This window comes from Drosophila persimilis, unplaced genomic scaffold (assembly GCF_003286085.1).
Source record: "Drosophila persimilis strain 14011-0111.01,24,50 unplaced genomic scaffold, DperRS2 tig00000124-arrow-pilon, whole genome shotgun sequence".
Lineage (NCBI taxonomy): Eukaryota > Metazoa > Arthropoda > Insecta > Diptera > Drosophilidae > Drosophila > Drosophila persimilis.
Window position 1 is genome coordinate 10,375,289 of NW_020825294.1, and position 22,503 is coordinate 10,397,791.

The following is a 22,503-nucleotide window of genomic DNA, read 5'->3' on the forward strand; positions in this document are numbered from 1 at the left end:
ATGGAGTTTTGCAGTGACTGCCCATCCATGCCCATCTCTACGAGTACGTGAAACTAATGACGATTCAGACGACAAGATCGTCGTCGTTGTCGTTGACAGAGAGTCAGCAGCGAAATACAAACGACATTATTAAATCCCCACCCAGAGTCGTGAAGTTGAAGCCACCAATCACCCAACGACTTGACTCGATGCGATTCGACTCGCCTCGACTTGGCTCGACCCAAACCGACCCGATGCGACTACGACTACGACTACTACTACGACAACCCCCATCAGATCCAAATACTACCAACTAACGGCAATCGACTACCGGCAGCTGTCGGATGCGCTTGAAGCCGCTTTTGATGTTTCCTCGTCTTGCATGGGGTCCGACGTCTCCAGATCTTAGTCTCGGTGTCGCTGTGGCACTGGAATGGATTCGCTTCTGGGTAACGCGATTAAAACAAACACTCAATTAGTTTGCCCAGCACTCGGATCCATTCCACCTCCACTGTTTAGGGATTAGTCACTCCTCGATTGTAGGGGCAACTATACAAAGGTCTTTCTGGGATCACCGACAGATTTGCAGCGGTACAGAATCTCTCATCTTGTTTGAGGAAACTATCCATTAATTTAGCAAGCACTGCAATTACTTTGTAAATTTTATAGGTTACATAGTTCTCATGAAAACGTATTTATTTAAAGCCATGTACACCCCATCATTAAATGGCGCTACACAACTGATAACATTTTTTTAAGATAGTTGTAGTACACTAACTTTGTTTAAATTAATGCTTTTGGTGTCAAAAGATAAAAACTACTCTTAGATTATTTTTAAAAGCTACATATGGTTTTTCAACGATCATTCTTATGGCAGTGCTACGATTTGTATGATCTTTGGTAATCTTTTTTAAGCTTCGATGGTAGCTTCCGATAGCACCCAATTCGAACTTGCATACGAGTGCACAGTATATTCATATATTTTGAGAGCATTTGCATGCATAGCTGTGTACATACATATGTAATTACGGGTAGTTGCTCAAGATAAGAGGTTTCATAGATAAGGTTCTCGTACATAATTCAAATTTTCAATTGCACATCAACTGCACTTGAATTTTCCCGTGAACATTGTATTTCCAAAGTGCGTCGAAGCTTCGGCACGTGCTTGAAGTGATAATTGACGTATGACACACACAAGCTCGTCACATCGTAATCCAGAATAAGTAGAAGCTTCTAAGTTTTTTAAAAAGTGTATAATTAAGTTAATACCATGAGTTTGGCAGCTGAATTGGGTTCAAAACAAGGTACACGGATTTGAAAAAGGGAGGAAATTGGTGTTCAATCTAACTATTCACTTATAACACAAAGGGCATTGGAGTAATTAACTTAATGGAACATGTTATGTAGGGATTGGGGAAGATTGAATTTAGATTAAACTGGTTTAGATATAAATATATTTATTTGTATAATTATTTAAAGGTTTCATTGAGTTGTCGGGGTGGCGGTTATTTATTAATCAGGTAAAGTCCCTCAACATTTCTAAATGCATACATATATGGAAAGATCTACCTGGAAATATTGAAATTATAATACGAAATTGTATTAATTGATTTGATTTTAATTTAAAGTTATAATATACCATAAAATAATATATTGCTCAAATATACTCTATTATTTTATACAATTATCTACCTAGATTTATGTATTTCAAGAACTCTAATCAGTGCTCACCATGCTCATCGTAGTTTCAATTGCATATCTTATCTCAGTCTGCGCTCATTCTCAGAAAGTTCCTAGAGCGCGCCATTTCCCACGTCGATCTATTCGCTGACCTACCACACGAGAGACACCCAACCCCCAGTCCCAATCTCAAACCTTATCAACTCTCGTCTGCCTTTTGCAACCCAAGTAAAAGTCATTCCAAGGCAAACCTCCGAGACCTCATCTTATCGGCATCTATTGCAAGAGACTCCAGACTGACAGGGGCATTACGGTTTCCCAGAACTGGAACCTTTAAAATAACTGAGGCACAACACACAGAAGTTCTACACATACACACATTCATACATAAGAGTAGTACATATCTTATCAATGGCGACGAAGACAAAAGAGGATAGACAAATGAGGCCGCAAAATGCATTTGGGCAAAAACCAAATCGAAAAATTGAAAAATTGAACAAGAATACTCGTAACACAATCGGCTTTGACAGAAGCTGCGACAATGGATAATGGCCAAGCCCGGAATAACCAGCAAAAGAGGAACAAACACGAATTGAATGAGCATCGGACATCGCATTGTCTAGTACATCGGACAAACAATAGGCGCGCATTTTGCCACCTACGGCGGAGGCAGGCGACAGGCGACAGGCTACAGTGGACGATGGACGATGGATTCCATTTGTCCAGCAAATTTGTCCAGGCGTCCAAACATCTGACAGAATGCTGACAAGAACAAACATGCACAGAGACCCAGCCCCAGCGCAGCGGGTGTCGTCTCGCTCTGCCCTGGTACTGGTACTGGTAGGTAAAATAGGTTGTGCGAAAGGGATGGGACGCGCGCATATGCAGCGGGATCGTACGCGTGCGTATGCATGCGCAGGCGCAGAGGCCGGGCGCAGGCAAATCAACTGATTTTACGATCTTGTTTGTGTTTTGCAAAAAAAACATTTCTACTCGATTTTGTGTAAACAGAGCCATAAACTGCTTGGCTTGGCGGATTACAGGGGGCGGCACTAGTGATAAGCGCATCCACGCGGGTGCATATAAGACAAGTAGAGCGGCAACGGGTCATCAGTCAATCAAGTGACATAGAGATCAGAACATCATCGGCAGAATGCAGTCCACGGAGAGCAACAGTCAAATCTACCGCCACAAGAAGTTCGATTTTGGGCGATCGGCAGACAAAGCCGATCTTCTCCTAAAGGAAGAGCTCATCTCCCGCACTGGAACGCCCTACAGCAGTCGCAGTCGCAGCACTTACGATGAGTGGGAGGAGGACAGCACCAGCCTCAGTTCCAGTGAGTATGGAAGCACCTTTCTCCCGCTGGCCAAGCGCCGACGTCTGGACACATCAACCACCGCAGCGGCATCGACTTCCTCATCCGCTTCATCCTCGCACTCTCTGACCTCGATCAGCGCTGCCGCTCTGCAAAACATATGCAAGTATCACGGAAACATGGTGCGGAAGTTTCCCAAAAAGGAGCGCACGCCCAAGGATCAGGAGCGGCGTAACAAGAACACCATCGCCTGCCGCATGAGCCGACGCGTAAAGAAGCTCGAGCACCTGGCCATCGAGGAGCAGTACAACGAGTTCTCCAGCCAGCACCTGAAGATAGCCGAGCAGAGCATGCGAGCATCTGTCTATCTGAATCACCTCCAGCAGCTGGTCAGGCAGGAGGCGAAGGAAACGAAAAGCCCAGCCGCGCCTAAGCCTCAGAATATTCCCATGCCCGCGAAGAACTTCAGCATCGAATATCTGATCGGAGCCATGCAGCGGGAGCAGTGCAGCTACCCTGAGAGCACTTCCTCCCTAATCACTGTGTGATTATATTATTTGATTTTAGCATTACTTTAAGGTTGTTTTAAGTGTTATTTTGTAAGTTTCTTCAAGAAATGAATACGTGTGAAATTAATGGTTTAGTTTTATAGTTTTATATATAATTTAATATGAGTAGAACCCATATAATAATACTATCCCTTTGATTCAACGCGAAAAACATGTAGTTTTTGTTACTTGTAGAAACATTTCATTAAGAAATACAAATTTAAGCCATGAAACTTTGTTTTTTTTAGGAGTTCTTGGTATTGTTTTAAATCTCATTCGAATGAAATACTTATATGTCATCAGGTAGAACCGTAATCTATTCATATCGATCCGTGGCATAAATCTTTCTCTCGTCAAGGAGAGCGAAAAATAAAGGATGCGAGGCAAAGAAGTGATTCGTTTCTCTCACGCTATCATGCCTGAGTACTTCTATATTCCGAACTGGAATCGGGCGGCCATGGTACTTCAAGCTAATGCCATCGACGTTCAGCTTCAACTTAGTAAAATGTCAAATCTTTCTCACCCAAGACCAGTTTGGGCCACTTACCAAACTGAACTCGGCTTCTTCCTGTTGGAAGGCTTTCTGAATGCCCAAGTAGTCCATGCCGTATAAGCGAACATCGTTTCCGTTTCCATCTCGGCCTTGAACAAAACGGCGCAGGTCCACAACCTCCAGCTCCTGTTGCAGTCCCTCGAACAGCTTTCGGAGTATTACCATAAGCTTCCTCGAACTATTTTTAAGTGAAAGAAGCAGCATTGTCTATCGCAAACTGTTCCGGCGGGCCACCTGACTTGGGTCGGTTCTCCCCGTGGAAGCCTATCTGTTTAAACTCGTACTCAGCTGGTCTTTGGACAAGAATCTCCACCGACTCCACCTGCTCGGGCTTTTGTTGGTTCATTGCTTCATGCACTTCGTCCATCTGATATCCCCACACCATTAGGTGCCGATCCAAAAGCTGCAGAACCAAAGGATACCGATCAGAATAATAACAAAACTTTAACCAGCAATTATGAAAAGAGCCTTAGCCGTAAACATCCATCACTCACCTCTCATTGTGGCGGGGAGAAGGTACTATTATTATGATTTTTTAGATATATAAGCAAGTTGCAGTTACGTCTAAGCGTCTTGTCTAACATACACTGATCTCAAGTGGAGGAATTATTGGAACTATAGAATTGTGTAACACAAGTGGAGGGATGGCGTGTTTCATGTTTATACCAACAACTTAAATACACACGACACATACTCGTATGTATGTTTTTCAATGCCTTACAATTGTGTAACGCTCATATAATTTTAATAACTAATCAACGAAACAGGTACTAATTTTGAATGTTCTCGAATTTACATGTCCTCTGTGGATGCAATGGTGTCAGCATCCTCGCCATCGGTCGGTGCACTCGGGCCCTGGCCCAAGAGATCGTCATCGCTTGGGGGTGCCTCGTCGGCTACCTTTTCTGGGTTGTCTATGGCCTTAGCCATTTCGAGGTACTTATGATTCTCTTCGTCGCCCAAGGCCTTGAATGGTAGATTGGCGCCCACGATGGCGACATTTATTGCGAGGGATGGATTCTCCTCGTAGCCCAGCGAGCCGCGAATGGCCTTAATACCGTGGCAAATTAAGTCGTCCATCGAGCAGTTCTCGAAGCTGTCCATGTGACGCTCCAGGTAGGTGCGAGCGCTCTGCGAACGCGAACCGATCGCCATGGCCTTGCAGTTGAGGACCACCGCTGAGGGCATCACTTGGTAAAGGTGCGATCCAGCGTCGTCGTAGCCCGCGACCAAAATTCCCACACCATAGGGCCGGCGATCGTAGCGCTGGGTGGTCGCTTGCATCTTGTTGCCAAGATTGGTTACCAGCCGGTTCACTGGTATGATTCCGGAGTACGAATGCCGATAGGACAAGCACTCGGTCCTCATATACTGACAGATTAAGCGGGCATCAGCAGTCAGACCTGAAATTGATATGCCCATGTGCATATCCACTGGCATAATCTTTGGCTGCATCGTTTCCGTCTCCGATGCGCGGCACAGAGCAATGAGCACCGCGTAGTCCTTACTCTTAAGTCCGACGGTGGCCGCTCCCTGCTTAACCGCCTCCATGGCATACTCCACCTGGAAGAGGCGTCCCTGTGGACTCCACACCGTCGTATCGTTGTCGTACTGATTGCGAAACATCTTCTAAGAAGAGTTCTTTGCTTCCAAATTATTTATACAAAAATATACTCGTGTGCTAGCTAGAAATGGAGTTGTTGTAATACGTTTAGAAATGTCGAGTCCGTTAGACATTGATGAAACCCGGACTACTACATCATACATATCGATCTGAAAGGGCATTCAAAAGTTAAGTTACTGAAGCATATCTTATAAAGCATAAAAGAATATCCGTAGCCGAAGGTCACCAGTGCTACTACAGATCTAGGTTATGTGTACATGTACTATAAGATATATTTATTTGAGTAAAACGGAAAAGCAAATTTAAAGGACAAGGGGTCAGACCTCAGCAGACTGACCCACGCTTACGGGTCGCCGCTGTTTCCGGCTGTCAGCATCTTAACACATTTCCAAATTGGACGTCCACTCCCTGAGCCAATGAACCGAATGTAGTAAACGGGACGCGCCGTGAAGTTTATAATAGCTGTTATGTTGGTTCCCACCCGCTCCCAGTGGGTCTTATCGCAGGAGACATCCACGTGGCAGCAGATTGGAGGTTTAAGCATACACTTAATTTGGTTAACTCGAAACATCTTGCCGAAGTCCCAAACATTGCTGCGAAGAATACGTTCCGGTCTAACACTTGACCCCGGCTCCACAAATACGTAACGGTAGGGAACATTCTCTGCAAGATTGGTGTCGAATGCTTTCCCCGGCTCGACGAGGCCGGAGAGACCTACCGCATTCGTCAATTGTTTGGCACTCAAGAGTGGGAGACGTACGCACGGGACCAACGACTTGATGTCCACATCCGGATTTTGGCGACTCCATTCCCATACAAACTGGAATAATTCATCTTCAAGGACATAAAAGGTGTCTCGTGGCAACACTTCCTCAAGCAATTCCTTCGAGAGCATTTGGAAGGAGTCGTGCTTTACGAGCTTGGACGCTTCGCGGTCCATGAACTTGAAGCAATTCTCGGCCAGATCAGAAAATCCATATAGGCGTGCTGTCTCCAGGATCCTGCACACATTGTCGACGGCCACATTCTGTTTCAGATGATCGGCTAGGACCGACTCGACTTCCAGCAAACAATAAAGGTTGGCCACACCGAGCACCTTGAAGATGGAATCCAGGTCCAGTGTGGAAACTGGCAGAGTGCCCGAGTAAAGGTAGCCCAGGATTACCTTGAATGCCTCCAACGGCACCTCTAGCAGCCGAATTTCGGTTTCCGTTGACTCGCACATGCTTCCGTAGAGCAGGCCACGAAAGTAGTCACTGCGCGCGGCCAGAATCAAGCGGTGGGCGGGTATGCGCTGATCCTCCACAAGGAACCACACGTCCGAGTACAGCTCGTTCATGCAGAGGCGGCCCATGTCCCACAAGAAGCGGTCGCCCAATACGTTGACGTCGGTGAGTTGTTTCTTAGCGTTGCTGTTCATTTTGGTCGCTGGCCCTCTATTTTGTATTTTCCGGAAATCTCAGTGAGAGAGATCTGAATGTGTGTTCCCGAACACAGCTTGCTCCCTGATAAAAAATACAAATGGATTTCTCCCAATGATTATAGTTTTTGGCAACTAAGTGTTCACCACATTTATTTTGGAAACATAATCATTAAAGATATTTAACTCTATTACAATTAAATCTTTTAAGAATGTCGTGGTTTTTTATTAACATAGAAAGTTAACAATTACATTTAATATACATATGTATGTATGTATACCTTTGTGTATACAGAAATTAGAAGACGCTTTCACTCAATCCAACAGTTACCCAGTCAACCTGCATTCAACTCTACTTGCATAATGCTTAACCAAGTAGAAAATCAACAGTCTATAAGGAAGTCACCCTGATCAGAGGCAGAAAATATATTTAGAGACATGGACGACGAAGGTGCAGCCAACTGTGTCACAGTCTGTACGAGAAAACTTTGCTTAACTTCAGTATTCATGCTCCAGGGGGAAGTCCCCGCTGTCCCAGTGTTTGGCCCGCCGTAATTAACTCTTTTGGCCATTGCGCAATCATAGCGAGCGCAGCGCAGTTAATTGCTCTTAATTTTCATTGTGGGCCATTTGATAATACTCGAGAGCGCGACTTCCTATGCTTCAGGTGACGGCGGAAAATCCAAGTGCAGAAAATTTCCGTCGCGGCCATGGCAACCCAATAAACCACTTTGCACTTGTACCATGCCAACAAACCTCAGGTTTCAGTTAATTGCCAACATTTTGCTGGGGCTCGGTTTTCTCTTCAATTTCAGTATTCGGCTCGCTCTTTTGGCTCTCCGGCTATGGCTTTGCCTATGGCCTGGCTAACATTGAAAATTGCATCTGCACCTCGAGTATTGCGGTTGCAAAACTTTGTCTCGCATCTCAGTTGAACTTGAAGCTTTGCTCGCACCCGGAGACCCCACAAACTGTTAGCATATCACGAACCCCTCGTATCCCAGCAAGCCCTCTGTCAATATTTGTGGCCCATTGCATCAGGCGGCTCAAGCCGAATGCCGAATGCCGAAAGCTCGTTTCAGCCAAAACGTTGTTGTTCTTTGTGGTTTGCCGAACCTTGGAAAGCCCCCATGAGCATATTGTGAAACTGAGCTCGACTTAGCTCGCTGAACTTTGTCGGGTAATTACTTGAAATTAATTGTTCTCAAGAAATATCTATCCAAGTGTGACTAAAGACAGTTATAATATACATTCGAAAACTAATTTTTAGCTAAATGTTCTCTTTAGCGAGGAACTTTACCTAATCGGACTTTACTTAGCCGTATTGCAATGACAAACAACAGCTTAAATACGAGAAAGATCTATCGAAACAAATCTATCTTAAGCTGGAAAAAAATTCTGTTACGAATATAATATTATACCCCAAATAGATGTGGGACCAACACTTTCTTCAGCTGGTGGTCTACATTCTTTTTATACCCGATACTCAAAATGAGTATTGGGGTATATTAGATTTGTGGTAAAAGTGTATGTGTGTAACGTCCAGAAGGAATCGTTTCCGACCCTATAAAGTATATATATTCTTGATCAGCATCAATAGCCGAGTCGATTGAGCCATGTCTGTCTGTCCGTCTGTCCGTCTGTCCGTCCGTCCGTCTGTCCGTCCCCTTCAGCGCCTAATGCTCAAAGACTATAAGAGCTAGAGCAACGATGTTTTGGATCCAGACTTCTGTGATATGTCACTGCTACAAAAATATTTCAAAACTTTGCCCCGCCCACTTCCGCCCCCACAAAGGGCGAAAATCTGTGGCATCCACAATTTTAAAGATACGAGAAAACCAAAAACGCAGAATCGTAGAGAATGACCATATCTTTTATACTGCAGAATCTGAATTGGATCGTATTATTATTATAGCCAGCATCAAGAAAACAATTTCATTTTTTCTCGCCCTGTCTCTCTCTAACACACACGTAGCATAGGCGGCTTTGCTTAGAGTAAAACATTAGCGCCTAGATCTCAGAGACTATAAAAGCTAGAGCAACCAAATTTGGTATCCACACTCCTAATATATCGGACCGAGACGAGTTTGTTTCAAAATTTCGCCACACCCCCTTCCGCCACCGCAAAGGATGCAAATCTGGGGATATTCACAAATCTCAGAGAGTATTAAGGCTAGAGTAACCAAATTTTGTATCCACACTCCTAATATATCGGACCGAGACGAGTTTGTTTCAAAATTTCGCCCCACCCCCTTCCGCCCACACAAAGGACGAAAATCTGTTGCATCCACAATATTGCAAAATCGACCATATCTATCCGGTTGCCGAATCTGGATCAGATCGGATCATTTTTGTAGCCAAAAGCAAGAAATCAATTTTTAGTGGCTACGCAGCGCCCGACGTCACGCTCAGACTGATTTTCTGTCTCTCTCGCACGCACTCTTTGTCGTGTCGTTTAATATTAGCGGCGTCTGCCGGAGGAGAGCCATACTGACTTAGTATCGGGTATAACTGTAGAGTTGCGGTGTCCGCAGCAACTCACAACGTTCCCCCTCGTTAAGTATAAAGTTTCTTTAACAGTCTATTGACTTTATAAGCAATAATTTAGAGTAAAACTGTGACCACTTTCTAGGTCCTACCCTCGCATACATTTGACAGAGTTTTAATCAGTGCTACGACTATTTCGCTGACCTTTTCCACGCCCCTTAAACTTCACAGCACTGCTGTCCATAACACCGAAAAAGTATAATTGCTTACAGATTTTTTTATTCAATAAAAAAACAAGGGCTATCACATTAATGGTCTAAATCACATTATGGTCCATAGTCAATATAGATCTCTCCTCTTGGCCTCTCCGCCCATATCAGTGCTGTGCTCCAAAGACGAGCATTTGCTGGGAGAGAGCCATCTGCTGGAGGAACTGCTGTTGCTGCCGTGGCAGCAGGTTGTTCGGGGCGGCCACTCCTCGCTGGAAAACGGCTTGCCGTAACAGCTGACGGTAGAAGAGATTCACGCGAACCTGCTGCTCCAGCTTGGCCATATTTTCGAGGTACTGCGCCTGTGCCTGCTCGGCCCGGCGACTGAGGAGACTGGCCAGGAGACTGCGATCACGACGCTGGTGCTCCTGGGGGCTGCGCTGGCGGGGCGTCTCAGCGAGTGTCGGCCTGCAGGTGGGGCCCAAGGCGGGAGCAGCTGACTCTGGTGGACCGGCTGTTGGTGGGGATGCCTCAGTGTTCTGATCGTTGTTCTTGTCCAGCCAGGGGCGGAAGAGTGCCTTGGTTTGGCGGCGCTTGGCGGCTGGCTTCCCCTGGTACATCAGACTATCCGTGTTCGAGTCCAGGCCTTGGTCTATCTCCAGCTTGCGCTTGGCGGAAAACTTCTTGTGGGTGTAGCTGGAGGTCGTCGTAGAATTATCCATGTCGGTTGATGATGCTGCTGCTCGCTTGCTGTTTGCTGAGTGAATGGTTGACTCCCTGCCCTTATGTCCTGCTTTTATACACGGAACAGGTAAAAAGGGATGCGATACCATTTGATTTTGGGTCTGTCAACAAAGGGATTAGCGCATCTCTATTAGGTAATCGTTGTGTGTGGATCAGGGTATCTTTTTTATGACCTGTTCTCGCTAATTGTCGCCTCGGCCTTGCCTAATTATTCCTTTTTAGGATTACCATCCACCGACCGACCAAATGTTGTCACCGGAACAGGAAAGTTTTCGACAAGCGTTATGCACACATACACAGCGGTATTTTTATTGGGCTACTTGACGCCATTTGCCGTGTGTGGTCCTCCGGCCTGTCCTTTCTGCTTCAGGTCTGACATCTCCACCGCACTTTGTCTTAATTCTGTGAAAATCCCTGTGGGCCTATACTCACATTTTCTTGGGGTTGACAATTCCAAAAGTATCGACCGCATTTAGGAAATGCCATAAGGTAAGTCACCCTCATGTTTTCTTGAGATCCAGGATATGATTTATGATCAAACGGATCTATCTATAGTTTTCCACTAACATCAGTACAGGTAAAGCGCTTCCATTCCATCCCATTTCAGATCGATAAGTAAGTTGATTTGGTTTAGCTATGAAAAAATACATACATACATACCCTCGCGATAAAGTTTTTTGTAGATACTTAAAATGTGTAAAGGGGTATATTCGATTTGTAGTGAAAATGGATGAGTGTAATGTCCAGAAGGAAGCCTTTCCGGCCCCATAAGGTATATATATTCTTGATCAGCATCAATAGCCAAGTCGATAGAGCCTGGTCTGTCTGTCCGTTTTTCCGTCTGTCCTTTCCTATGAGCGCCTAGTGCTCAGAGACTATAGGAGCTAGAGCAACCAAATTTGGTATCCACACTCCTGTGATATCGAACCTGCAAATGTGTACTTCGAGATTTCGCCCACCCCCTTCCGACCCAACAAAGGACGAAAATCTGTGGCATCCACAGATCTCAGAGGCTATTAAGACTGGATCACCCAAAATTTGGTATGATCACGCCTGTTAATCTTACTGTGATGAGTGTATTTTAAACATTCGGCCCCACAAAGGACGAAAATCTGTGGCATCCACAAAATAAAAACGCACAATAATAGAGAATGACCATATCTACCAGATGGCCGAATCCGAAACAAATCAATATTCAGTGGCTACCCAGTGCCCGACGACAAGCTCTGACTGATTTTCTGCCTCCCTCGCACGCACTCTTTGTCGTTTAATTAACGCGCTGTCTGGCGGAGGAGAGCCATACTGACTATGTATCGGGTATACATTTAGAGTAGCGGCCGTAGCAGCAACTCACCACGCTCCCCCTCGTTTACTTCAGATATTGAGCTTTCAGTCGATGTTTTCGTTAAATACATTATGTATATGAGATCTGATCCTGGTGGTTCCGGCTCTTAGATACTGTACATGTACTTAAGTCAGATCGGCGATCGGCTTATGCAAAGTTTCATATTCCAAACTGTTTATGCTGATCACGGATAAATGCATCCTTCAGTGATAAATATCATACCCATTTCATTAAATATGGCGTGTTCCTCATCATTCTTTAATTGCATACCTTCCAAAATATTCCTATGAATATTCATTCTAAAAAGTATTTCATTGCAGCAATATATTAGCCCCTCTGAGATTCAGTGATGTAACCATATATGTGCGTTTTACATACATACGAGTATACGGACACCAATATGCGAAACAAACAACTTACATCACACTCATATTTTATGACCAGATTTTATCGCCGACTAAATACTAACTAACTAACTAACTAACTACCGTTGAAAGTTCACAGCCCTATAGCTGAGTATCTTTTAACTTTCTTCGATCTTTATTTTCCTGACATATTTACATATAAATATTTTTTACTCATAGAGTACAGCACACTTGGTGGCCACCATTTGGTGTAGCGATACTTGACGTCTGGATAATTGTTACAACCCTTATAATTATTACGACATCGGATTTTAATTACAGCTAGTATGCCCCGTAGTAGTGGGTGGGCTGTGTTTCCAGGCACATACCACAGAACGAGATTTTTCATACACGCACGAAGAAAGTTTACTAGCGCCCAATTTGAAATCTATTATTAATAAATAATATTTCGTACAGAACATTTTTTTTATATCCTGACATTCGGAATACTAATTTGTTATTATACAAACACAAACAGTGAAGAAAATGCGCACATTGAAGATCCCATGGGATAGGTTCACCCCGATTTGCGAAACTTACGTGTAAACACAATAAAAGTTCACATATGTATGTATATGGTAAATGCTATTTATTTTTATTATATTAAGTATTATTCAAATATTGTTCTTACCTACGATGACCCCATATTCTGTTCGACCTAGGGTGCATTTTTTTATTTTTATAGTGTCATCGACGGTGATTTCATTCGGGTTTTGTCAACGACAAACCGGATCTTCGCTCATGATTCTATGCTCTGGAAATGATCATCGCTCGAGCAATTACAAGTATTTCAGAAAATGGTAATTTGATTGCAATGCGGATTTTCTCATAAGTTAAATCTTTTCTATTGTCTCTAATTAATATATATTCTTCTGTAATTTGGCATTAATGTCCCTAGAATTATGTCACTCTTAGTAATGATCACCAGTATACCAGTATAATAGAATAATAACCAGTATAATATACATACATTTCAATAAAAAAAATAAAAGTCAGTAAAGACTTAACTTATGAGTGGTAGTTTTTGAATTTTCAATTTCAAATTTAGTTTCCTAGACAATATTTTGAATAAATCACCTAATAAAGATAGCTAATTTGAATTATAGAGTCTGTTGAATTTCGTTGTCATTTCTCGAGTTTCCCCCGCGTTTCGTTCATTTTTGTATCTTTTTAGCATAGATATATAGAATGATGTATTGAAAACAGATGGCTTGTGTTTACACTGAAGACAATTACTTATCTATCAATCGAAAGTGATGGTGTCTCCAGCCAAATATGTAAATACTCGTCAGATACATAAATATATTCTCCATCCAATAAACTATACAGGAACCTTTCTTAGGATCCTCTTCAGGAGGTATAATCAATTCTCAAAATAAAATAAAAACGTTGAAATAATTTCAGTAACAATTTTGTTCATATATTGTTTGTCAACAAATCAAATTAATAAAACTTTAAAAGTAATCACAAGGGGACTAGAAGTAAGTTACAAATACAGGACTACGGCAACGACTAAAATTAGTTATGGACTCCCCAAGAATGCTGAGTCGTTGTCTGGGCTTTAGGCATCTGCTGATGGCTGGAAGCCTGCAGAGGTTCTCTGGTGGCGGCCATGGTCTGCTGCAGGAACCTCACGTAGTAGAGGCTTAGCCGGACCTGTTGCTGCAGATTGGCCTCGTGCTGTCGCCGGTACTCGAAGTACTGCTGCTCCATGAGAGCCTGTTCCTGCTGCTTGGAGCGTCTGTGGCGAAGACTGGCCAAGGTGTTGCGGTCCCGACGCAGCTGCTCCTGGGGACTGCGCTGCCGGGGAGTGTGAGAGCGCACCATGTTGGCGTGGTACGTCGAGGTGGCATCCACCAAGGGTGGGCTAGCCGGGCTACCGGGATGGGATTGTCGGGTCCGTGTCGGCTGGGGTTCCTGTTCCTGGGCCAACGACTCGTCCAGCCAGGGCCGGAAGAAGCGGCGCTTGGGCTGCGGCTGCTCAGGGGTTCGATGGCCGCACTGCTCCATAATGAAGACGACATCGTCGTCGGACTCCTCTTCCTGGCACCGCTTCCGCTTCAGGGCTCCTGTGAATTTCTTGTGGTTGTAGTTTTCCATGGTAGGCTGTGGGTGGTTGAATTGCTCGTGTGCTCTACTGGGAGGTGTGTATGCTTTAGTGTCGGTGAGACGACTGTGCTGCCCCTCCTCCCGGCGGCCACTTTTATGCAATAATAGGTAATCAGAAGGCCTCCTTCTCCCACTACGTCTAGCTACCAGCAAATCCACGAGATTTTCCCACCCTTCCCTGTCCCCGTCCCCGTACCCGTCCAACCGTCCGTGCAGGTATTTCCCAATCAAAGTTCATTCATTCTCAAAGATGGCCCGAACTAATCACCACGATCGGCTCAGGTAGACCAGGTAATGGTCTTGGCCAGGGAGTCCCTAGTTTGGCCCTAATCCGCCGGCTGGTATTCAATTCCACTCCACTCGGCTTGGGGTGTCATAAACCAGTTGTTGTCCTTTTACTCAGATCTCTCTTTTTCCCTCCCGCTCTACCCTCTGGGCTGTTTACATCGCCAGACATTTTCGGCGGAATTACCTGTTGTGACCATGGGCAGGGGATGGGATAAGATCGGATCAGATCTGTGTAATCCTGGCGCTCAATATGGCCATGCTGTCTACTGACCCGCTTTTGTTTCGGCTTCCTTTGTGTCACCTGAATAGCAGACACCGAAACAGACACAGTCACAGTCCCGTTCCCGAAACCGATCTGGCAAACACGCATTTATGACTTCAGCTTGGCCAGCTGAAAAATCGTCTTTCACCGTTCAGATCCGAGAAGTTCGACTATTACTGAATGTTCCCTCTGTTCTGGAATTATGTCGGATTCCAGTTTCATTCAATTCAATGCCCTTTGTCAATTGATTTATGCAGTCAGAGATGGTTGTCTGCATCTCTTTTCCACACTCCCTAAGCGGATTTACTTCAGGTGGGCTTGAGACCAGCCCTCGACAAGATGTCGAGTGAATGTGCAGGATTGGGATTGTTATTTGTTCACTTTCAAGTATTACAGTGAAAGATTGTTATATTGTTTGATTGTGTGCTCCACTATCATATCGATCAATTGCCATCTCTTCTGTAACGGAAAGAATCGATTTTGGTAGTCTCCGATGCTTCCTCTTCCTTTCTGTCTTACATATGTACCTATGTATGCTTTACAGGGGGAATGACCTCGGTAGAAGGATACAATTGTCAAACACCTACCAGGAAGTGCTTTATCTGAGGATACAAATATATGTGGCGCATTGTACAATATTGAATCCGAGAGTTGAATGTGTACTATGTACATTTCTTCCCAGGAGGATATTCAGGGAATCCGATCTGCCTAAGGATGGGAAAGGTAAATAAAGAAAGTTTGCTCCATCTTTGATTCTTAGAAATCACACCTGAGACCTGATTGTACCCTGTTTCATATAATTACAAACACCAGATGTACATTTAATAAAAAATAAATATTGTAAATTATGCTTGTATAAATCTAAAGTTCTCCAACTCTTTTCTTTTTCTTCCCATTTCTCCGATTGAATCATCCTTATCGCTGTCTAATATCTGGTTTCAAACTTCATCTTAAACTAACATACCAAATAATATACATATATTGTGTTTGTGCGCTCTCAAACGATCTCGAAAGTGCTTCAGGCTGCCAGACAGACACGCAACATTTCGGGAAAACCCAATAAATTTCCATTCAATGAGCAGCAGAGTCTCTTTAGAGCCAGGGCCAGAAACAGAAACAGAATCTGAACCCAAGCCCAAGCCAGAACTTAATGAGGCAGATTAGCGGTAAGCGAGATAAGATTTCTATTCCTATGCGCATGGAGACATTGGGAATCATCAAAGAGTGGCAAGCGCAGGCGCTGTTGTTTCTAGGTAGGGGATTGTTCTAGTGAAATATTCGAAAGAGAATACTTGGAAAAACAGAACAGGACCAGCAGGCAGAAGACATTCCGGCCAAGAAGAAGGTGCGAGCCGAGTGCGGCAAATGAAAAATTAATTACAAAGGACTTTAGTGTTACCTGCTCATCCACGACTACGGACATTGTTCGCAGTAGGTAGTAGGTGTTGCTCACGAAATCCTTTTCTTTCTACGACAATGGCAACCTTTTGTCAACGAAGATTTTCCCATAAACAAGGCGCACACTACCTTAATTATAATTTATCCGGGCTCACAGGTAGCAGAGCCCAACCGGCCAGCGCCCAGCGCCTATATAAAGGAATGTTGCGCAGTGGCCAACAACACAGTCGAGCCTTAGCCACCAACAAGACAACAGCATCCTGAACTACGCACTTCGAACAAAAATCATCAACCACATCATGGCCCCTTCAAACTTGGATTACCAGACCATCGGAGGCGACTCCGCGGACGCCAAGGAGATTTACACGCACAAGAAATTTAAGACGTCCAACTATACGCACAAAAAGTTTGGCAAGAAGAGCAGCAGCGGTACCACCACCACAAGTACAAGCACGCCTCTGTTCCGGCCATATGCCTTAAGCGAAAACACACCGCGGAAACGTCGCCAGGAATCGGAGCGAGAGGTCCAGCATACTTTGCCTCCCACGCCGCCCACAACTCCACCACAGTTGCAGCATCCGCACACACATTCGTACCCGTACCCCCAACCGCAGCAGCCCCAATATCTGGCGACTCCCACTGCAACTCCATCACCTATGCTATACGCCTACATGTTGCAGAAGCAACGAGCCGTACTCCAAATGCGCCAACTGCTTAGCATCAATCCTGATGCCAGCACCTGGCCAGTGGAATGGCGTCAGGCCCTACAAGCACTGCTGCAGCAGTGAGCGGAAGGCAGAGGATGGTCAATACAATTGAAAGGAACGAACGGAGTGATTTGCCTAGCAACCAGTGATATAGAACTTTAAGTGCCCGCAGACAGATTGTACATACAAAGCCTTTGCAAATTATTTAAATGGATATGATACTCTAGATTCTAGACCAAACCATAATTGTATATAGCAGCTATATTTAACATAACTAATAAATTGAAGATCGTAACTAAATGATTTCTTTGTTCTTCATTTGGAAAGGTGCAACAGAGGGAATAGGTGAATTCTATCTAGTCTTTTACATAATCCACTACATAGTGGATGCAGACTTCTCGATGATTTGAAAATAATAGATTTGCACGAAAATAATCTCAAACAAATAACAATGGTGATATTTTGCAAGATTTCAATTTGATCGCAATACATAATAGTTTTGGAATTATCCAGTTTCATACCCAAAAGGACTAGAAATATCCTAGAGAAAGATCATACAGATATTTTTGCCAAAAACAATACTACAATTTCGGTTAATTGCATTATATATAAGATGACTACATGATTATTTCTTTTAAATATTTACTGGTTAACTAAAGACGAAGAACTTAAACAATTCTGAGGCACGCATACATTATATTACATAGAGTTATTGAAGCCCAATCGATCAAAGACGGAGCTGGATGCTGGACGTGACTTGTTGCGGCCTGCATTCATGCTGTTGTGACGACGTGGGGGGACGTACTTCTGCGGCTCTGGTCGCGACTGACGGTAAACGGGCGGAGGAGCCATTTTGGCAGGAACTGCAGCAAGGCCACTGCCTAATCTCTTGTGCACCGACAGTGTTTCCTGGCGGGTCATCAGCTCGTCGCTGCGCATACGTATGGTCTTGCCCTTGACGGGACTGATGCGAGCCTGGGGTTTCTTCGAAGGTGACGCCTTCAGATTATACGTCTTCTTTGTCGCATGAAGTTTCGACACTAGAATGTTTAACAAGGGATTAATTTAAGTGGATTACCAATTGGGACATGACTTACCCATTCCCAGCCGCGATTTGATATTATTGGCAAGGTTTTTGCCGTGCTTTGCTTTGTAAGCAGATTGTGGTGCGATCTCCCTAACCTCCGCAGTCGAGGCGAATTTAACAATTTTTTCACCGCCTGACATCTCGACGTCACTGCCATCGGAGGAATCGTATGCCTCTTGAATATCATCGTCGCTATTCATGCTGTCGGCCTCACTATCGTCACCCTTCTTCAGGGGCACTTTGTGGACGAGCATCACCTTCTGCTGCGGCTGCTGCACAGCAGTCGAAGCAATTCTCTTCGCCTTGACTATGGGCGAATTCATAGTCACTCCTCCGACGGAGCGTTGTGTGTTCTTCAAAATCGATTTTATTTCCTTAGTCAACGTGCCCGTGGCCTGGGCTGCATCATTTGTATGTTTTCCGCCGAGACGCGCAAAGACCGAACTGTTGCTGCAGGTATCTGCTGCTTTTTTGATTCCTGTGATGTGCACCCGGACGCTGCTTTCGCCCGAGCTGGACACAATGCCTTCCTGGGCCTCATCGTCACTTACGGCCGGCTTGTTCAGGCGTGAGAAGATGTCCGATTTCTTTGAGCTGCTCACGCGATCTGAATACACTGAAAATACATGAAAAAAGTAGAATCTCGTCTTTTGTAATGGGTTGTTTCGCGAGACTCACACTTCTCCCGCTTGGCCAGAATCTGTTTGCTCCGCTCTGTGGTTCCCGAAGGTAGTGTTACCTTATATTTCCCCTCATGCTCGGGAAGAACTCGTCTTGCCGGCTTTTTGGGAGGCGAGGCCTTCGTCTTGGGCCCAATCGACACTGTAGCAGCCACCGACTTAACAACGGGTGAGGTAGTCACACAGGCCAGTGGTATGGGATTGGTATCGAGCGTAAGAACCAGATCTCGGGCATTCTGCTCGCATACGCTTTTCGAATGCCGCAATATGGCTATTATATCACCCATCAGCGTTATCCCCATTTCTCGCAAGTACTCCTTGTTCAGGTCCAGGAGCATGTCCTCCTGAATCCGATTCTCGACGAACATATGTGCATAATCGGCGGCCGCTGGCGATGGTATACCAGCGGCATTGAAGAACTTCACCCAACGTGCTGTGAGTAGACAAAATCTTGGTTAATTCGAAATATGCCGTCTGCTTGTATTTATTTTGGTTTCGTGTGTAACCAGAGGCGGCCATCTCTTGGCTTGCACTCGTTTTACATTGCTTTGTACATACCTGCGCTGGACTTTGACATAGTTGTGAGTGGGTAGTCGAGTGCGCACTTTTTAGAACTCTTAGTACACTAGAACTCTTTATATTTCAAAAATTGTATTCTTTTTTGTTTTTGGTGTAACTATTTTTATATTTAGGTAGCTAGGATCAGTGTGACCGCGGATTCATCAATCAAATATACAGTCCGACCCTCAGAAATATACCGCCGTTTTGTTCTAAATATACCGCAAATATACCGATAAAAAAAATTGTTTCTCAATATAAACGTAACAAACGTGTTTTAATTTATATTAAGAACATTTGGCATGGCTAAATGTTCTATATAGCTGGTAATATTCCACGGAAGATCAAAAACGAAGAATATGTAAAATAGAACTTGAATTCGTCAGTATATTTACGGTATATTTTTTAAATGAGACGGTATGTTTCGGTATATTTCTGACGGTATATTTTTGTGGTTGTAAACAAAAAGGCACACACGTGCCGCAATTCATTTTTGAAATAAACTGTTTAGCTCTATTAAAACCTATGGCCGGTAATTTTGAGTTACTCAGCGAACAGGGTCTGCGCCTGGATGGCCGGAGACCCCACGAATTGCGCCACATCAAGTGTAAATTGGGCGTGTTCGAGCAGCCCGACGGCAGCGCCTACATGGAACAAGGAAACACAAAAGTTTTGGCCGCTGTATATGGACCCCATCAAGCGAAAGGTATGAAAACGGAGACCAACGATGTCATCATCAACTGCCAGTACAGCCAGGCCACATTCGCTACGGCGGAGAGAAAGAACCGTCCGCGAGGAGATCGGAAATCCCTGGAGTTCAAAATGTACTTAGAACAGGCGCTGAGTGCGGCCATTAAGTCCGAGCTGTATCCACGCTCACAGATTGACATTTACGTGGAGGTTCTGCAAGCAGATGGAGCCAACTATGCGGTTGCCCTAAATGCCGCCACCCTGGCCCTGATCGATGCCGGCATTTGCCTGAATGAGTTTATTGTAGCTTGCACGGCCTCGCTGAGCAAAAGCAGCATTCCCCTAACTGACATCTCACACACTGAAGAGGTTTCCGGCGGACCCATGCTCACCGTGGCTGCACTGCCCAATGCCCAGAAGATCGCCTTCCTCGAGATGAGCGAACGCTTTCACATTGACCATCTGGAGACCGTCATCGAGACGGCAATGGCTGGCTGTCGGGAGATTCGCGACATTTTGGAGGCGGCTGTTAGAGAGCATCTACTGCACATCGGCAGTGCGGCTGATTGGGCCAGAGTTGGTTGAGATAGGGCACCTGTTAGTTAAATTATGATTTTGTGTAACTTTTTTATTATTAAACATCAACAAATTTAGGCTAACAATGTGCTCTAATCTTTAATCTTTATTAGCTGCCTTCTGTGGCGGCTGCCACGCCTCTAATAGGTCTCTTAGCCGAGATCTGCGGTGCTCCAGCTGAAGCTTCTCTACAAGCCCACTGAGCGACTCCCCACCTTTCAGGAACCCATCCAGATTGTGGAGTGTTCCGCCTTGAATCCTGTGATCCGTGACCCGATCCTGCACAAAATTATATGTGCGAATCTTTTCGTTCCTGTTGAGGCTGCCCTGCTGCGCCTTCTTTGTAGCCTGCTTGCTGGCCTCTGAGCTTTCCAGCTGCTGCTGCACAAGCCGCGCCTGAAGACGCTTCAGGGCCAGCTCGCGGTTCTTCAGCTGGGAGCGTTCCGATTGTGCCTCCACGGCCAGGCCAGTGGGCAGGTGGACAATTCTCACAGCCGAGTCGGTGGTATTCACATGCTGCCCACCTGCTCCACTGGCGCGTTTCGTCTCGATTTTCAGATCCTTTTCAGCTATGTGAACATGGACATCGGCGGGTCTGGGAATCACAGTAATGGAGGCCGTGCTCGTGTGCATTCGGCCGGCCTTCTCTGTGGCGGGGACACGCTGCACCCGATGGACGCCCGCCTCGAAGCGAAGCCAATGGAAGGCATCTGCACCATTGACCATGACATTGGCATGCCTCAGGCCTCCTATGTCGGTCGTTTCGCGGGCAAACTCCTCGTATTCCCAGCCCATGTGCTCAAAGTAGCTGGTGTACATCTCGAAGAGCTCCTGGGCAAACAGCATGGCCTCCTGCCCGCCGGCTCCGGCATTCACTCCGAATATAAGCGCCGGATAGACCTCGTCATCGGCTAAGGCGAGCAGCTCTTGCAGCATGGTCTGCTCCTGCTTGCTCAACAGATCTGCGTAGACCTCGTTCTCCTCCTCCATCAGTTTGCGCATATCCTCGTCCTTCTCCTGCTCTATGTCCTTGGCACTGGTGATGTTGCGCTCCAAAACGCGCCTCTGTTCCAGGGCATTTACCACTCCCTCTAGCTGTGAGAGCCGTTCATACGCTCTGCTATTGCCGGTAGCATTAACGCGCAGGCCGTAGTACTCCTGGCGCAGTGACTCCAAATACGATTGCAGCTTCTCGTTTTGAAGGCTGAGGGGATCGGAGCTGGCCCAGCGGCGTGCCAGGTAGCCACAGCGAACGGGTAGCAATTTACGCAGCAGCATTTTTGGCAATTTTAATTGAGAATTCTTTAAAAAACAATTAAATAACAAGTTGGAACAGCTGATGAGGTCAGTCGATACCTGACGACTGTGAAACTATGATTTTGTATTTTTTCCATCTGGTATCTGGTCATCCAACGGTCACACTGCTACATGTTTTATTTTATGTATGTTTTATTTTCCGCGGTTGTTATCCTGTTCAAGTAAAGTTTGTTTTTACATCAATATATTTACAGTATACTTTGAAAATTCGCTAATAGTGCAACGAAAAATAAGACTTAATTTTGAATAGGCTATAAAAAAGGGTACGGACCAGAGGCAAAAACCGCCAAGGCAAATTGAAGGGTTCGTACGAACCTCACCTTGAAGACATACCCACTTTTTCCTCCCAATATGTAGCAAATGTGTAGTTATCGTGTAGTCGCTATGTAAATGTAAAACTCGAAATACCCGTATATTTTATCGTTCACGAACTACATACAAAAAAGCGTATAAAAGTTAAGAAAAATATGCTGCTTTCTAATTAGTAGCTAAATATGTAATAGCTGTGTTAGCATAGTCGCT

At 45.0% G+C, this 22,503-nt stretch overlaps 9 protein-coding genes across 9 annotated transcripts; 3 read left to right on the plus strand and 6 right to left on the minus strand.

Annotated features, from left to right (window-relative positions):
* The first annotated feature begins 2,738 nt into the window (after positions 1 to 2,738).
* Positions 2,739 to 3,596, plus strand: LOC6596261 (protein Mabiki). The gene has a single exon (XM_002021751.2). The coding sequence runs from the start codon at positions 2,813 to 2,815 to the stop codon at positions 3,521 to 3,523; it is 711 nt and encodes a 236-aa protein (XP_002021787.1). The 5' UTR covers positions 2,739 to 2,812; the 3' UTR covers positions 3,524 to 3,596.
* A 1,203-nt stretch (positions 3,597 to 4,799) lies between these two features.
* On the minus strand, positions 4,800 to 5,725 carry LOC6596263 (proteasome subunit alpha type-1). The gene has a single exon (XM_002021753.2). The coding sequence runs from the start codon at positions 5,700 to 5,702 to the stop codon at positions 4,869 to 4,871; it is 834 nt and encodes a 277-aa protein (XP_002021789.1). The 5' UTR covers positions 5,703 to 5,725; the 3' UTR covers positions 4,800 to 4,868.
* Positions 5,726 to 6,043: 318 nt separating this feature from the next.
* On the minus strand, positions 6,044 to 7,120 carry LOC6596264 (BTB/POZ domain-containing protein 9). Its single transcript, XM_002021754.1, has one exon. The coding sequence runs from the start codon at positions 7,118 to 7,120 to the stop codon at positions 6,044 to 6,046; it is 1,077 nt and encodes a 358-aa protein (XP_002021790.1).
* A 2,863-nt stretch (positions 7,121 to 9,983) lies between these two features.
* Positions 9,984 to 10,538, minus strand: LOC6596265. The gene has a single exon (XM_026987429.1). It carries the CDS (start codon positions 10,536 to 10,538, stop codon positions 9,984 to 9,986), a length of 555 nt encoding a protein of 184 aa, XP_026843230.1.
* Positions 10,539 to 13,827: 3,289 nt separating this feature from the next.
* On the minus strand, positions 13,828 to 14,409 carry LOC6596266 (protein Mabiki). Its single transcript, XM_002021756.1, has one exon. The coding sequence runs from the start codon at positions 14,407 to 14,409 to the stop codon at positions 13,828 to 13,830; it is 582 nt and encodes a 193-aa protein (XP_002021792.1).
* A 2,256-nt stretch (positions 14,410 to 16,665) lies between these two features.
* LOC6596267 (forkhead box protein B2) lies at positions 16,666 to 17,154 on the plus strand. The gene has a single exon (XM_002021757.1). It carries the CDS (start codon positions 16,666 to 16,668, stop codon positions 17,152 to 17,154), a length of 489 nt encoding a protein of 162 aa, XP_002021793.1.
* A 544-nt stretch (positions 17,155 to 17,698) lies between these two features.
* On the minus strand, positions 17,699 to 19,485 carry LOC6596268 (uncharacterized protein C19orf47). Its single transcript, XM_002021758.2, has 4 exons — positions 19,399 to 19,485; positions 18,839 to 19,273; positions 18,171 to 18,776; positions 17,699 to 18,113 (listed from the first exon to the last, which is right to left on the minus strand). The coding sequence occupies exons 1-4, from the start codon at positions 19,415 to 19,417 to the stop codon at positions 17,773 to 17,775; spliced, it is 1,401 nt and encodes a 466-aa protein (XP_002021794.1). The 5' UTR covers positions 19,418 to 19,485; the 3' UTR covers positions 17,699 to 17,772.
* Positions 19,486 to 19,897: 412 nt separating this feature from the next.
* On the plus strand, positions 19,898 to 20,750 carry LOC6596269 (exosome complex component RRP41). Its single transcript, XM_002021759.2, has one exon. It carries the CDS (start codon positions 19,924 to 19,926, stop codon positions 20,671 to 20,673), a length of 750 nt encoding a protein of 249 aa, XP_002021795.1. The 5' UTR covers positions 19,898 to 19,923; the 3' UTR covers positions 20,674 to 20,750.
* On the minus strand, positions 20,691 to 21,957 carry LOC6596270 (peptide chain release factor 1-like, mitochondrial). Its single transcript, XM_026987491.1, has one exon. It carries the CDS (start codon positions 21,940 to 21,942, stop codon positions 20,764 to 20,766), a length of 1,179 nt encoding a protein of 392 aa, XP_026843292.1. The 5' UTR covers positions 21,943 to 21,957; the 3' UTR covers positions 20,691 to 20,763.
* Between the last annotated feature and the right edge of the window lie 546 nt (positions 21,958 to 22,503).